Source organism: Egretta garzetta, unplaced genomic scaffold, assembly GCF_000687185.1.
Source record: "Egretta garzetta isolate BGI_Z169 unplaced genomic scaffold, ASM68718v1 scaffold297, whole genome shotgun sequence".
NCBI classification, from domain to species: domain Eukaryota; kingdom Metazoa; phylum Chordata; class Aves; order Pelecaniformes; family Ardeidae; genus Egretta; species Egretta garzetta.
Window position 1 is genome coordinate 5594337 of NW_009260410.1, and position 14921 is coordinate 5609257.

The 14921-nt window shown below is 38.3% G+C and overlaps 1 protein-coding gene across 1 annotated transcript in view; it reads left to right on the plus strand.

Moving 5' to 3' along the window:
* Nucleotides 1–791: 791 nt before the first annotated feature.
* The window catches only part of COL5A2 (collagen type V alpha 2 chain), a 55334-nt gene continuing 41204 nt past the window's right edge, over nt 792–14921 (plus strand). The window contains exons 1-10 of the mRNA XM_035899122.1: nt 792–825; nt 1030–1254; nt 2792–2805; nt 4898–4930; nt 5607–5639; nt 6301–6354; nt 10111–10221; nt 11955–12032; nt 14137–14181; nt 14717–14770. Of these exons, the coding sequence (XP_035755015.1) occupies nt 792–825; nt 1030–1254; nt 2792–2805; nt 4898–4930; nt 5607–5639; nt 6301–6354; nt 10111–10221; nt 11955–12032; nt 14137–14181; nt 14717–14770 (681 nt within the window). The remainder of the gene's footprint in view (nt 826–1029; nt 1255–2791; nt 2806–4897; nt 4931–5606; nt 5640–6300; nt 6355–10110; nt 10222–11954; nt 12033–14136; nt 14182–14716; nt 14771–14921) is intronic.

Sequence of the window (14921 nt, forward strand, 5' to 3'; positions counted from 1 at the left end):
TCTCTAATAGGCCATTCTGTAAAATGTTGGGTACCCAAAGAAAAGCTTCTACTTTACTTGATTTTTGCATTCTTTATCAGACATATTTCATTATTAGGGGGAGATACCAAGATGTACTCACCTTGTGATTAAAAAAAATAATCCAGATATTTGGAGTATTTGCCTACGGAGTAAGAAGAAAAAAAAGGCATAGACTTAAGTGTGGATAGAACAGTACCTAAACAGATGGTTATGTACCCTTAAATGCTCCTGTCTGTCAAATGGGAAAATTTTTGAAATTTCTAAGTTATAAATTGCATGTGCTGAAGTAATCGTGTATGGCCGTGACCAGCTGGATTGTAAGAACTGAGCAAAATGAGTAGTTTGAGGAGCCTTTCTTCACCCAGCTGGAGATAATGCTGCAAGTACCCTTGCACTGGATATTGCTGTTGCCACTGGACAGTGACTGACTGTCCTGTTCGGAATATTTGATTCTCCCTGTTGATATTACCTTACACCAAGACTCCAGTAAATGAGGGTTGTTTTTTTTTCCCAACAAACACAGCCATGTCTGTTCAACACTGTTGTAAGTCTGGCTGCATAAGGTACCTGCAGCAGGGAGCAGGTAGTGTGTGCTGTTTTGTACAGAAGTCTCGCAGGTTCTTCTCCCCTGTCAGATGTCTCTAACACCCTGTGCGCAACAGGCACATGGCAGGAGTTTCTCAACACAGAGTTAGTACCCCCCTGAGCAGAATGGCATCCAGAGACTCGTGGGGTTCATTTGATACTGCGGTGTGTTTGTGCACTCCATGATGACTCATTATCTGACTTCGTTCCGATCAAGAAGTAAGGTGGTAAAATAAGAAAGGCATGTAAGATGACTGATATTTAAAAATCCTTAATATCAACTTCAGCCATGCTGGTGGACTGTTTTCTTCCTGTATGTGATGCTGCTTCTCATCTCCAGATATGCTCTTTCCTTGTCCAAAGCTGCTACCCCTTTGATTTCATCGTTAGAAAATGTGTTGTATGTTCTCTCTCCTATCCTAGGAGAAGATGTTGAAGAAATAGCCTGCACTCAGAATGGCCAGATGTACCTGAACAGGGATATTTGGAAGCCCTCACCATGCCAAATTTGCGTCTGTGACAACGGAGCTATTCTCTGCGATGAAATACAGTGTCAAGATGTGCTGGAGTGTGAGAACCCACAGGTGCCCCCAGGAGAGTGCTGTCCTGTGTGTCCCCACACAACACGTGATTTTGATGCCACCGTTGGTAAGATTACTTTCCAGTTTGCTTTTTTAAAAGGAGAGACAGCCCAAAGAACTAAGAACCTCATGATACTGAAATTTCTAATAGTATTTCCATGGTGGAAGTTTAAATCTGAAGAGAGTAGATAGTTGGCAGTTATCTTCCATCTTGGGTTGCACCTGAGCTGGCTCTGGAAACAGTTTTTTTCTGACTATGAATCTGATATAAGCCCAAATGGCTTTATAATTAAAAGGTTGGTCTGAATTCCATCTTGATATTTCAAGGAGGTCGAATTCTGGCTTCTTTTTGTGGTTCATCTGGGACTGAAAGTTAAATATGTCAAGATAAGTTTATATAACAAACATATTAAGAAAGGTATATATTTATTGTATACATATATATAGTAAAATAAGTGCAGGCTTTAATAAAATGCTCAATTTGAGGCCCTTCCAATAGATGAATAAAGGTAAACATATGTAAACAGTAAAATGTAAACAGTATAAAGTGTTTCCCCAAAGTGGAAATATGGATGTGGAATCCTTTTGTGAGACACAAGAAAAAAAATCAGCATGAAGTATTATTAACTCTCTGTTTGCATACTTTCTGTGATATATAATAAAGATTATGTCTTTTCCAGTCCATTTCTTCTTCCTGGAGAGACTTGGATGAAGCAATCCCCCCTGAATTTTCCTAAAAAAAAAAAAATCTCTTAACTTGCAATTAATGGTCATTAATACTGTGTATTGCATTATTTGCATTACATTCTATATATAACAATTAAATCAATTTCTTCAGGAGATATAATTGCTGTTGATTAGCTTAATATAGAACAAAGTAGTGATAAAGAGCATGTACTAAGAACCTGTGTAATTAAGCAATGGAGCAAGATGTGGCAAGCATTAATAAATAGAAGGTGCATCCTCCTGCTTTGTGGGAGGCATTAGGCCAACAACAACATGGGACATACAACAAATATAAGAGCAGTATGGATACATTCCAGAATTCCTTACTGTTATTCAAGGTATTAATAAAATATTCCTCTGAAGGATGTGGATATGAGTGTGGCTATATGGCTCTGAATTCAGGCACATGATGTTGCAGGTGCTTCTCAAACAAGAAAAGGCCAAAAATCACTCAGTCAGCTCAATCATCTTTTGAAAAATACCATGTAATAGTTGTGGATCCATCAACATTGCTTGTACTGAAGTCAGTAATAAAATTTGCTTTGACTTCACTGTCAATCATTAAGCCAGTTTCTGACAATTCCCCACAAGATATTCTGCTTTCCGGAAGTGCTTTTTCTTACTCTGAGCAATGCTGAAAAAGTCTGAGAAACAGGGGACATCTTTGCAAATCGTTCTGATTCCTCACACCTGAACAAGGGAGCATGCATGTCCCTGGGAACTCCCCCAGCTCCCTGTAGGCGACACACCATCCTCTGTGCATCCAGGATCGGGGGTGGCTCTGGCTGTGTAACACCTTCACTCAACTCTTACCGTGTTCTGTCTCTCGGAGTAAAAACATTAATTTCCTCTCTTTTCTTCTTTGTTCTTTTTAATAGGTAGAGGAAGAAAGGTAAGATTTCCTTTCCTTTTTTATTTTTTTTTAATGTATTACAACTGTTAAAAGAATATCTTGCATCTCCTTGGAGCACTTCACAGAAATTAAACACAGGCTCAGTTAAAAATGCCTCATTATTTCCTTTTGGTCTTCCTTAGTGGCTAGGGAGATTGCAGTCCACATGGGAAAAATGCTGGGATGCAGTCAAAAATCCTGGTCTTAATATAGAGAATCCCTTGACTGAAAATCCCTACTGCCTACATAAAAGGAATTCCAGTTTGAGTAGTTTTGTTGTTTCATCTCTAGCAGTGCCACAAAATGAGGGAAGGGACCACTAGGTCATGGAAAGCCAAACTACTAAAACTTTCAGATTGTTTTTTTGCTGAGACTTAGCTGCCCAGTGTGCAGCAGGTAGCACAACCCCTCTAACCATTCCTCCTGGAATTGTTAAAACTTTGTGCAGGAGGCATATCTGTATCGCGGCACAAGGTGTTAACTGCATCTTGTCCAGGTTGTCCTTGTGTTGGCTTTGACCTGTTCCTAATTCAGGTATCAGTCACAAGATAGCTGTTGCACTACTGCCCGTAGGCCGGCGTAGCTTTGCAGCCTGTCTTGTGTAAAGTTATACCTGAGGTCAGGTGTATTTACAAGAGCCTAAGTGACACCTTTGCTAGGCAAACTTACCCCCAAAGTACGCTGCCTTCTAGCTGGTACCCCACAGCATTGATGTGAGGAGCTCCAATGCAAAGTTCTACTTACAAATTCAAGTTTTAAAAAATGTTTTACACTGCTTATTGATCTAAATAGTGGTTTTAATAAGAATTTTGATTTTCTTGTGTTTGCTGTTGTATTTCATTATTCCATACACTTGACCATGAATAGCTGGGGTTTTGTATAAATCACTGGAGGATTGCACAAGTATAAAAATACTCCTCAGCTGTGTTTAAATGTACAAAACCATGCTGAAAACAGTTTTTGGCATCCTTTCTCCTTTCACTGTGGTAATAATTCAGGCCGCCAAGGCAGCTTGCATAACATCACGGCCATGTTTGAGTCAGCACTAAGTAAAACATTGGCAACTGTTACCCAAGTACTTGTGAAGGTCCTCTACAACAGGAGGCTCTGCAGGAGGTGGGTCTGCCGCAGCCTGAGTGCTCAATGGGGACATTTGGTCCGGGCACTGGTGAAGAACTGGGGTGACATGGTCTTGCACAGAGCCACGCTTCTGTGGGCAGCATCTTTCATAGTATGCAATTAAACAAAGATAAGATCTTTTTTTACAAAAGAAATCAAAATACATTCTGATAAATGAGCTTCTAAGATAGTAAGCACCTACAAGAAATAATAGAAATAATTTGTAGGTGATCAAGTATATACACTCACTAAAACTGAGTAGCTCTCTATGCAGAGGTAGTTTATGGAAATAAATGGACTGTAACAGCTCATTATTACTTGATAAACAAGGCAGGAAATTTTTTATTTTTATAAAGTCCTCTTTTTTTTTTTTCCCCCTTAATAAAATGGTTACCACCAACAGGCCTAAACCCAGTTATTTTGTGTAACAGGGAATCATTGTCAACACATGCAGCCCAAAGAAAAGTCAATTGACAAATGCTGTGCCTTTCACTCTGAAACTATGCGATATCATTTTGCATTCTGTGCCTACACTGTGGATGGACATGTAGTTTTTTTATGTCCATAAATGTAATGATATGAATTTTAATTTAATACCTTGAAGAAATGGAGTCTGAATGCTGCTCTGGGCTCTGCATTTCATATGAATCAAATCATCCAGTAACAGAACTACAGCATGTTTTATAGTACTTAAATGTCATGGTAATTTTCTAGTTTGACTGTTCTTCCAGACAGTATGTTATGTAGTTAAAGAGAGTCTGTTAATTTATAGCCTTCATTTAATCAGTGCCCATAGTCATTAAAAACAGCATGGATTAGCTATTGCAGGTACTTTAATTCAGTCTCAATTGTATCCTTAGAGAAGTCTTAGCATTTGTCACAGTCACAGTGATGGTATTGGTGAAACTGGTACTGTCAATTGTACTTTCACTTGTTTTCTGCTGTCTGATGGTTTTGTATCTTTTTCCTATAGGGACAAAAAGGGGAACCTGGAATAGTGCCACCTGTAAGTCCTTTTTTTTTTTTTTTTTTTTTCTTTTATCAGCACACCCTAGTAGTGTACATTTTGGTGATTTAAAGCAGAATTGCAGTCATTAAGGAAATACAACAAAAATGTGCAGCCTAGGAATGAAAGGAATGGAATTAATTACACTGTTTCACATATGTAACTCTAGAAAGTCCTGTCAATTGCATTTGGGGAAAAATCTTATTGAGTTAAATCTGTCAGAACCTTTACTTTTATGGTCAGAATTTTGTGGAGGAAGAATGGTAAATTAGTATTTGGAAAGTGTAGAAGATACTTGAGAAAACTGGTGAAATAAATTGTCACTTTCTTTATTATCCCTTTCTAGCATGAAGGCAGACAAACAAATCAAAAGAATCAATCAGTTGAGACTAAATAATTGTAATTCACTTATTCATTTAGTCTATTTTGAATAACAATTATAATGAAAAGATTTTTCTCATATTGCTTATAAAAAGACTCCAGACTGGAAAGAGATAACCAGTAGAATTTATATATATATATGTATTTTTTTTTCCCCAAAAGCCTTACAACTTGCCTAGTACTTTAATTTTCTCTCTCACTATTTACTTTTCAATAACTAATTTTGCATAGGGTAGTCATGACAAATACAGCCATAATGTTGTGTGATAACTTTAATTCATATTGCCTTCTTTAGGTTTCAGGAATACGAGGCCGCCCAGGACCAGCTGTGAGTATTTTTTGATCTTCTGTTTCTCTGATGACACCATTTTCCCCTTTCTACCATTTCTGTTTTGTATTGTGAGGATGATGTGAAGGAGGACTCTTCTGTGTCTGTAGTGGGTATTGTCTGCAAAGCCGCTGGATTTGAGGAGGCAACAAGATTATGGGATTTTTTTACTAGTCTCAGGTCAGCCTATGCCCTGAGCAAATGGATGTGTGGTTGTAGTACATGCGTGGCTGAGGACCTTTGTGTGGGTTTGATGCTGGGGAATGCTTTTCTAGCAGGGATCTAGCAGTAGAAGGAGATGCAGTATGCTCCCTGGCTGTGGCTAAGCAGAGAGCAGTTCTGGATTAGCAGGAAGTGTGTCTCTCTGCATTAAGAGCCTCCAGCATTCAGAAAACCTTTGCTAAATTAACCTGTGGAGCACATGAGAGATGAAACTCTTTTGTAGATCTCTGCATCCTGGTTCTACTCCCTTCAGGCAATGTACAATTGAGAAGAAATACTGGTGAATACTTGGTGATTGTAGCTATTTTTTTTAGGATCATGTGAAACCCCCTTCCCCCTCAAATTAATTTTCAAATAAGCATTGCACGTCATATTTTCAGAGCTTTATTAGTGGTTAGCTAGTTTAAAAAGTACTTACTATTTCTAATCTTTCTTGTAGGGACCTCCAGGCTCACAAGGACCACGGGGAGAACGAGGACCAAAGGGAAGACCTGTAAGTTATTAAATATCTCAGAAATCAAGTACTGGACTAACTTCAAAAGGTTAGATGTCTTTAAACTGTCTCCATGTCTTCTAGAGTTACCAAAGCTTTTCTCATATTTTCCAAGAATCAGGTAACAAACAGAAAAAGATTTGTATCTCGCCATTCCCTGGGTAGATTGAAACCTGAACATTTTGAGATAATTGACAGAGGTTTAGCAGTATTTCCGCTAAAAGCCATACTTTCTCGACAGTTACCCAAAGTAGCATCTGAAAGTATGGCTTTCTCTGGGATTTAAAAAACCAAACCAAAACGAAACAAAAAACCACCAAGCCCCAAAAAATGGCACATCACATTTGCCTGTTTAAGAACTTGCTGACTTTTTGTTGTTTACTACTGTAGATCAGACACAGTGCAAGCTGTGTGGCTCAGAGTATTTCAGAAAAGGCAAAGCTTAGGAAGTTAGCAGGAGTTAATATGTGACTACATATATTGGTATGCTGATGAATACTCAAGATTGCTCAGTGGAAATAAAGACTTCATAAGGGAATTTAAGTGTCTGCGTGTAGAGAACCACAGAAAGGCCAAATGTGAATGCTGAAAATACCAAAGATAACATGTTCCTGTTGAAATAGCTAGGTTAAAGAGCAGAAGCTGCTAAAAGCAGATTTTAAAGAGTTGTATCATCATAATTTCTACGTGGATATTTTCCTATCCCTCAGGAGAGAGCAGGAGAGGCCTAAAACTGACTCCTTTCTGCTGTTCCTCCAGTGCCTGTTGTCCATAGATGGTAATGACACTTCTGCTAAAGCAGTGGAGTAAGTGTGTAGCCTCTTTGAGATGGATGCCAAGCCACTACTGCTCTCTAGATCGCTGTAAGATGTTTGTCTGATGAATGGGTATCAAGATGCTTAAAAGAATTCTGGAAGTAATTGAGAAATCTTGCGGTGCATGAAGGAATCTTAGCTGTGTTAACAGAGACATCTGAAGTGCTTTCCTAATGTGCAGTATTATCAGTGAGACTCTAAAAATTTCTGATTCTGTGCCATACATCCCTTGTATGTCTCTACAGAGTGGTGGCTAGAAGCACCTAAAATGCAAAAAGGATGCAAATAGATTTGAGTTCCTTTGACACGGGTTATTATACAGCTTTCAAGGAATATCACGGGATTAAGAACCAGTCAGCTCCTTGAAAATGTTATGTCAAAGGTTCTGGTGAGCTGTGTGTATGTCAGAGTGTAGGTGTGAGACCAAAGAGCAGTTTATATTACGAAAGCCTTGTTTGCAGTTTGTTTAAAATACCTCATGGAGCAGGTAACCTGGTACAGACACACTTTATAAAATTAGCCTGGGTAAATACATTACTGACTGCTGGTACTACAAACCCACTAAGCACATTTCCAAGCCTTTTGTTTGTTTCTTTGGATTTTAATTTTTGTTTTTTAAATGAGGTCCTACTGACTTGTAAGAGGAGGGAACTCAACCTTGCTATGGATCTCTGCCTTTTGCAAAAGCAGGACCCTTAGATGTAAAGCGAATTCAGGAGTATTAGCATATTTTTTTACTTCAAATTCTTTGTTAGTGTAAAAATGAGAGAGAAAACTAGCGAACAGCATGTTTGCATTTACAAAATGCATCTAGGGAGGGAGAGGTTTGGAGCATGATGCAGTTTCAGGTGTTTACAAACTTTTGAAAAATATTTTGAAGACAGAAAATAAGCTTGAGCATCCTCAGAACCATTGATATGTTTTTTTTCAATATGGATTTACATTCGATTGTAATTGCAATAGCAGTTAAAAGAGATAGTAGTCTGAGAGTGTTCTACCATGATCTGCATTTCCTTTTATTCCATCAGAGCCAAAACCTGTAAGTTTCCCAAGAGCAGCAGCAGTAGCAGCAAGGGGGCCAGAATCAGTCACTTGCATGTTTAAATGGTGCCACCTCGTGGCCTACGTGAGAATTTTTCTCTTTTTTTTTTTTTTTTGAACCTCACTGACCTTGAGTTGTTGGAAGAAAAGAAGAGAGGTCTTTCTACATACATATAAATAGATAAATAATATAAGATAAATAAAATTAAAATCAAGATTTTATTTACAAAACCCCCCAACATTGATTATATACCACTGGTTAGTTGCCACCTACAAATACAAACATACTTTCGGGGGACTTTTGGGTTCTGGGGTGGGGGGTTGCAGTGTTGCTCTTGAAGCAGGTTGATTTTTGGTGACTAAGAAGTAGGACCTTTTCTAAAAAGAAAGGAAGAAAAAGACATTTTTCTAGGTCATATTTTGTTAAGGTGTCTTGGTTTGGATATTGAAAATCAGTGGTTGTTGTATTAATGCTTGCTTAATTATAGACAACTGTTTTTATCTGAAATGCTTAGCTTTGTTTTCTTTTTATTTTGAGAACAAATGAAAGAAGGTAACTCATTCTTTTCCCTCCTTTGGAGAGTATGCACTTGTGGGTTTGGCAGTGTGTACTTCTCTTTACAATAGAAATATTAAAGTTTTCTGCTGGAACCTTCTGCTTCCATCCAACATGCACAAATCTCATTTGTTTCAGAATACCATCTATTCACAACTCATTCTGTGAGTAGGAGTGTGTGCGTACGTGTATGCCTGATAAGAAAAAGATTTTCCCCGGATTGCTAGGCTTATAGAAATTTCAGACCATAAAGACAGATGGAGAATTAAGAGAATTAGCTCATTCACTGGGATTTTCCAGGAATCCTATTGTCAATGCTATTCCAGTATAGCCCTCTCCCAAGGAAAAGTTTTTTCTTTAACATGCGAACCATACTAGTTCAAACCATAGAAGTTCAGACATAAATTCCCCTGTCAGTGTTGCAGACTGCAAGGAAACACAGTACTGATCTCATGGAAATACAAGCAATCTCTCCGATTATAATTGTGTTTGTAAAGATGACTCACTGAGACAGGCTTCCAAAGTGTTATGAATATGATCCTTGCAGCAGAAGAGCTCATTATACAGTATAAATTTTTTCCTTGCCATAGTCAAGCATTTTTATTCAATGAAGGAAGCAGTAGTGACAAGCACTTTAAAGGCTCTGTTTATGAAGTATGTCTTTATTGGCCCTGTTGCAATTGATTTTGTTCCATTAATATTTTATGAGCTGCTTCCGTATTAATTTTAGTTCTGACATGAGATAAGGTGAATGCAGTTTAGGAACCAGAAGTGGGTGATCAAAATGGGAGCAATGGGATGGCTTCCCAGGCTATTTTGCAAACACAAGCTAGAGATAACACCAACATGAAGGGAGTTACTCTGCATTTTTGCTAGTGTAACTTTTTTGAGAATTCAGCAATGGAATGAGAGGTCTAAACCTTTCATGAAGTCAGAAGGCTGTAAAAATCCAGCCTTACGCTGGAGTTTCCTAAGCATGTGTATGTATGTACCCTAATCTGAGTTATCTGTATTTTAGAAGTAAATTCTTGATAGTCTATATTGTGTGCAAAGCCCAACAGTTTTTCAGGAATAGTATACTCCAGTATGGAATGATAGGAAACCTGAGTTTCTAAAAAAAGCCTGTGAGAGAAATTAGTGCAGTTTACTTGTGTGTTGGATTTGTGAGTAATTTTAGCTGGTGCTTCTGATCTGAAGGTAGGAACAGGCCTTGAGGGATGTTGTTTGTTTGAAAACCTTTCTGTAGGAATACAGATTTATCACAAACGAGGTAGTTGTTTGCCAGTTACAATGATTTTAATGAATATCTTTGCACATTGTTGGCATTTCTGATTTTGTTTCTAGGGTCCTCGGGGTCCTCAAGGGATTGATGGTGAACCTGGTATCCCTGGCCAGCCTGGTGACCCTGGTCCTCCAGGGCATCCTACCCACCCAGGACCAGATGGACTAAGCAGGGTAAGTTTTACAGTTGCTTTAGTAGAAAGTGAAGTGAGTGTTAGGCCAGATCCACATGAAACAAAGAGTAACTTCTACTTGCTTCAGTGAATGTGGGACACTGTGCCTACAGTTCCCATCTCCGGGTTGTGAGGGACAGCAGCTAACGGCAGTGCAAGTTCTGCCAAAAATTGGGGCAAGTTGAACGTGAGAAGCCTCAGTACAGATACACCTTTTGCAATGGGTTTTACCATCTAGAAAAGCCAAGGTGCTCAAATCAAAAATCCTCAGGAGGGTTCTGTTGCTGCCACCTGACTTTAACCCAAAGGATCTGGGTGATAGTACAAGGAAACTGGTGTACCAAATTAGGAATACAGTAAAGAAAAAAAATTAATTATAGATTATTAATTATAAATAACAGAATAACAAATGAGAGAAATTAAAATGTAGTTAAGTATACTTCTTACTGGAATTGTTCAGACCAACACTGAGAAGATTAAGTAAGGAATTGTTTGTGAGAGGCAATGCTAACCATCCATAGATACAGGCAAGGTGTTCTGCAAGACCGACCTCCCCCACCCCCACCCCCCCGCCGCCCAGTTCTGTGGAACACTAATTATGATTAATAATTAACTACATATTTGAATTTCTCAAGTTACACATTTATTGCTCTTTAGAAGATATCTGTTTTGATTTCTCACTCGATTGTTACTGAAAACAATGGAGTTACACTGACAATAAGCTGAAATATTCATGTTAGGCCATTAGCTTGCAAGTTTGGGCAGCATTTCTTGACATAACTACCTTTCCAAATAGTCCTGAATCCTGCAGATTCAGCCCACGTAAATACATTCAGCACAGAGGAATCCCTTAGAATCACAGAAGCACCAGGATGGGTGTTAGACCACCATCCTTCACAGATTTCCACAGAAAATATGAAAGAATAGGTGTGGCCAGAGATCCAAGACATTTTTGGTTTGTATTCCTGTCTCTGAAGTTAGGCAATCTCCAGCCTGGCAGAAAATGTGTTTGGGAACCAATCTGATGTGGAACAAACTGTAAATCTTAGAAGACTTGAATGCACATTTGTGCTGTTGCTCTTTCTCAGCCACTGTAAGCTCTGGCCTGCCGTGAGTGAGGATCTGGCTCCAAACAAAGCAAATTGACACTGTTGATTTCAACTATGTGCTTGCAGAAGAAGGAGGGCACTGAAGGTTCTCTCTGCTCAAACTTGTTTGTGAATTGGCCTGAACAGCAGTGGTCTTCAACTTTGCTGTATAAGGGCAACACGCTTAAAAATTCTAATTTGCAATCATAACATCAGCTACGTTTCCATTTACCTTAAGATATTACTGAACTTGAAGCACAGTAAGTGAAAACAGAAGAAAGGCTTAGAAGACATGAAGGAATATTGTAGGTGAAGTTAAAATGTGATTTAAATTTGAAGGTAGTGAAAGAAATTAATTTCACAGGAGGTTTTACTCATTTTAAGTCATTTTTCCATTTGTTTATTTTTAAAGTGGGGGTAGAGTCAGAATGGTAAGCAGACAGCATGATGCATTCAACTGTTCTTTGAAGCATGACACCACCTCAAATTTACAGGAAAGACAACTTTTATTTTAATGATTAAAACAAGAATTTAGTTGTTAGCACTGCAAAGCCAATGCAAATAATGAAGGTAGGGTTACATAGATATTTGCCTTACGAACCATCAAAACAACTGACAGCTAAAATCACCCATCTTATTTTTTCAGCCCTTTTCAGCTCAGATGGCAGGACTGGATGAGAAATCTGGACTTGGTAGTCAGATGGGACTGATGCCTGGTGCAGTGGTAAGACCAGATTAGCCCTGTACTGTAGAACAGGGTGGAAGTGGAGTGCATATGCAAAAAGCCGAAGGGGAATTAATCCTTTTCAACTTCCAATGCCTGTGGAACTTGGATGTACAGTATGTTCTAGTGCAGTTTTGCACAGTACCTGGAAAAAAAGTGAAAAAATATTCTTCTGTTAAACTGAAAGCTTTTTTATTTTCCACCTCTAGCCTTATTGTCTTCCTTCCCCCCTTCTGAAATATAGCAGCTAACCAACAGTAAGGTACAGGGGAAAAAAACCCCAGCTTCTGATTTTCTCATACCTTGAGTCACTGTAGAGTAACTGAAAAGTGTCAGGTATAATGCGAAGAAGAATAAACAAATAGGTAACTTTGAAGGCTTCTCTTGACATTTTGACATCAAAGATAGTTATTGTTGTGGTAATTTAAAAAAATTATTTCTGAAACCAGCTGTTAACTGAAAGCTGTGCATTATTACTTTAAGACAGATGTTCTACTTCTCTGGTGCGTCCAGTTTTATCACTGGCATCTCTCACTGTTTAGATATGCCCTTTGCTTTTATTGCACTGGGGACTTAATGCTAACACTGAATTTTTTACCATCTCTGAAAGCTGTTTTACCACCCTAAGCTGTCTCTGCTTCTTTTTGAATGTTATCTCTTTTCACTACATGTATTTATCACCCTGTGATATCTTGAAGATACTGATGCTCTCTTTGCTGTTATTTTTAACATTCGTTCTTAAGGAAACCGTCCTTTAGTGATTGTACTGTCCTTGAGTTTGCCTGCCTGACTCTTATCCCTCCAAGTCCCCACTAGTAACCTGCAAACTCAGTCTCAATACAATTTGAAAGGTTCTAAAGATAATATCATGTTTTACCTTAGGATTAACTTTGGTGGTGTTTTCTTCAAAGAACTTTCCTTTTTTACGAATGTCTGTCTTTAGTGAATGTGCTGTGTGCACATACAACTATTTGTTCCACAAATCTGTCCTACTTACTTTGCTGCCCTCCATCATTTTGCTTAATTCTTTCACTCAATTTGTCTTGAGACATTGCAGCTCTTGTACTGACTCTTCTTTTGTCACTCTCAAATACAATTTGTTTTAATATTAATATATCTTTTAAGGTATTTTTCAATATCTAGGTCTCTCCAAGGCCTTACACAAAATCTACTAAAGTCAGTTGGCACTCACTTGCTGTCTTTGAATTGATTCATCGTGTTCTGTGATATGCTTTTTTCCTTTCCTTGTAAACAGACTAACTGACAGTCATTCAGCTGAACCATTTTTTTTGTTTTGTTTTTAAAGTTGATCAAAATTTTAAAATGTTCTGTTACTAAATCTTCTGCGTTTGCTTTGCAAAAATTAGTAAAAAATAATGAATTTTGGGTAGGAGATATAAATCTGGAGCCTCTGCCAAAATGCAAGTTATTGTCTAATATAGATAACTTATGTATTGTTAGAAGCAAGAGAATTAGTTTCAGAAAAGATTATGATTATTTCATGGTATAAGTTACAATAAGCACGAGAGTTTTCCTAAAAGTCCCATGAAACTTTTTAAGGGGAAATCTGAATTTTATGTAACAAACCACAACCGTTTGGAAGCTGTTTTGGTGTTTTGTATGATCCATGAAAATACATCCTTCCGTTGCCGCTTTTTGCTGCTCATGGCCAAGAACAGCAGCATGAATTTATTTTGCCATTGATTCCATTATGAGATTAGTCTGAGTAATGAGATTGCCTTCAAGGGAAGACTATTCCCACCAACTCTATTCTGTTACTACATTTTTTTCAGTGGAGCTATGCAGGCAACCTGGTTATTCTGACTGATTCCAGAGACTGTGAGGTTCCAGCAAGCAAGCAAGCAAGCCCATATTTTCAGCTGCTAATGAATTTACACTGCTATGGCTTTTTGAGTTTGAAGATTTCCATTCTATGTAATTTGTATTTAATAACAACAATCTCCCAAGCAAAAGCCTTTCCAAAGGCTTGACCATAGAAACATTATCCTGGAGGTCACTATCAGGCCATTTTGCTGTCTTGCTGCTGCTGAACACTACTGGGGAAGGGTGTTTTCCAGTATGTAACAAGTTATGTTTTCAATAGGGTCCCGTGGGTCCAAGAGGTCCTCAAGGTCTCCAAGGAAAACAAGTAAGTACTTTACCTCAGAGGATTTAAGATAATTGGCCAGAGATGAAGGCAAAGCACATAGTAACTGGTGTTTGTGTGTACATCTCTGAGGCAACATCCATCTTCAGTAGTGCATGGATGAATGCGTCTTCATCCAGAGGTGATTCTAAACATGCTGCTCTCAAGAGCTCTGTGCCAGATGTACTCTGCACACAGAAATTAACTCAGATGGAACAATTTATTAGACCTTTAACAAGGTTTTAGCCCAACACACTTTTTTTTAATGAGTGAACAGCAATGAAAATGGTGACTGTTCTGTTTTCAGTATTGGCATGGTGTTAAGTTTCCAGAAGGATTTGTGTATGGCATAGGATTTACCTAAAGCTTGAGGGATTTCAGTATCCAACTTTCACTCATTTTGCAGTGTGAGCTGGTTCTGAATTAGAATCCAGACTGTCCCATGGGCTGTGATTTTCCTGATCAGGGATTTCAATTTATATCCATATATTTTTACTTTTTGGAATTTGTAACCGTATTCATCTTTGCTTAATTTTAGGGTGGCGCTGGCCCCACAGGCCCACCTGGTGAACCTGGGGATCCAGGACCTATGGTAAGACCAATAAATACAAGCATTTCTAAAATAAAATGGCAAACAATATATTAAACCTCCTTACTTTAGAACAGATATTTTTGTGTTGTCTCAGCCAAAGCTATTAAGTAACTTAGGTCAAGAGTTGTGGTGTTCAAAGCATGTTGTCCTG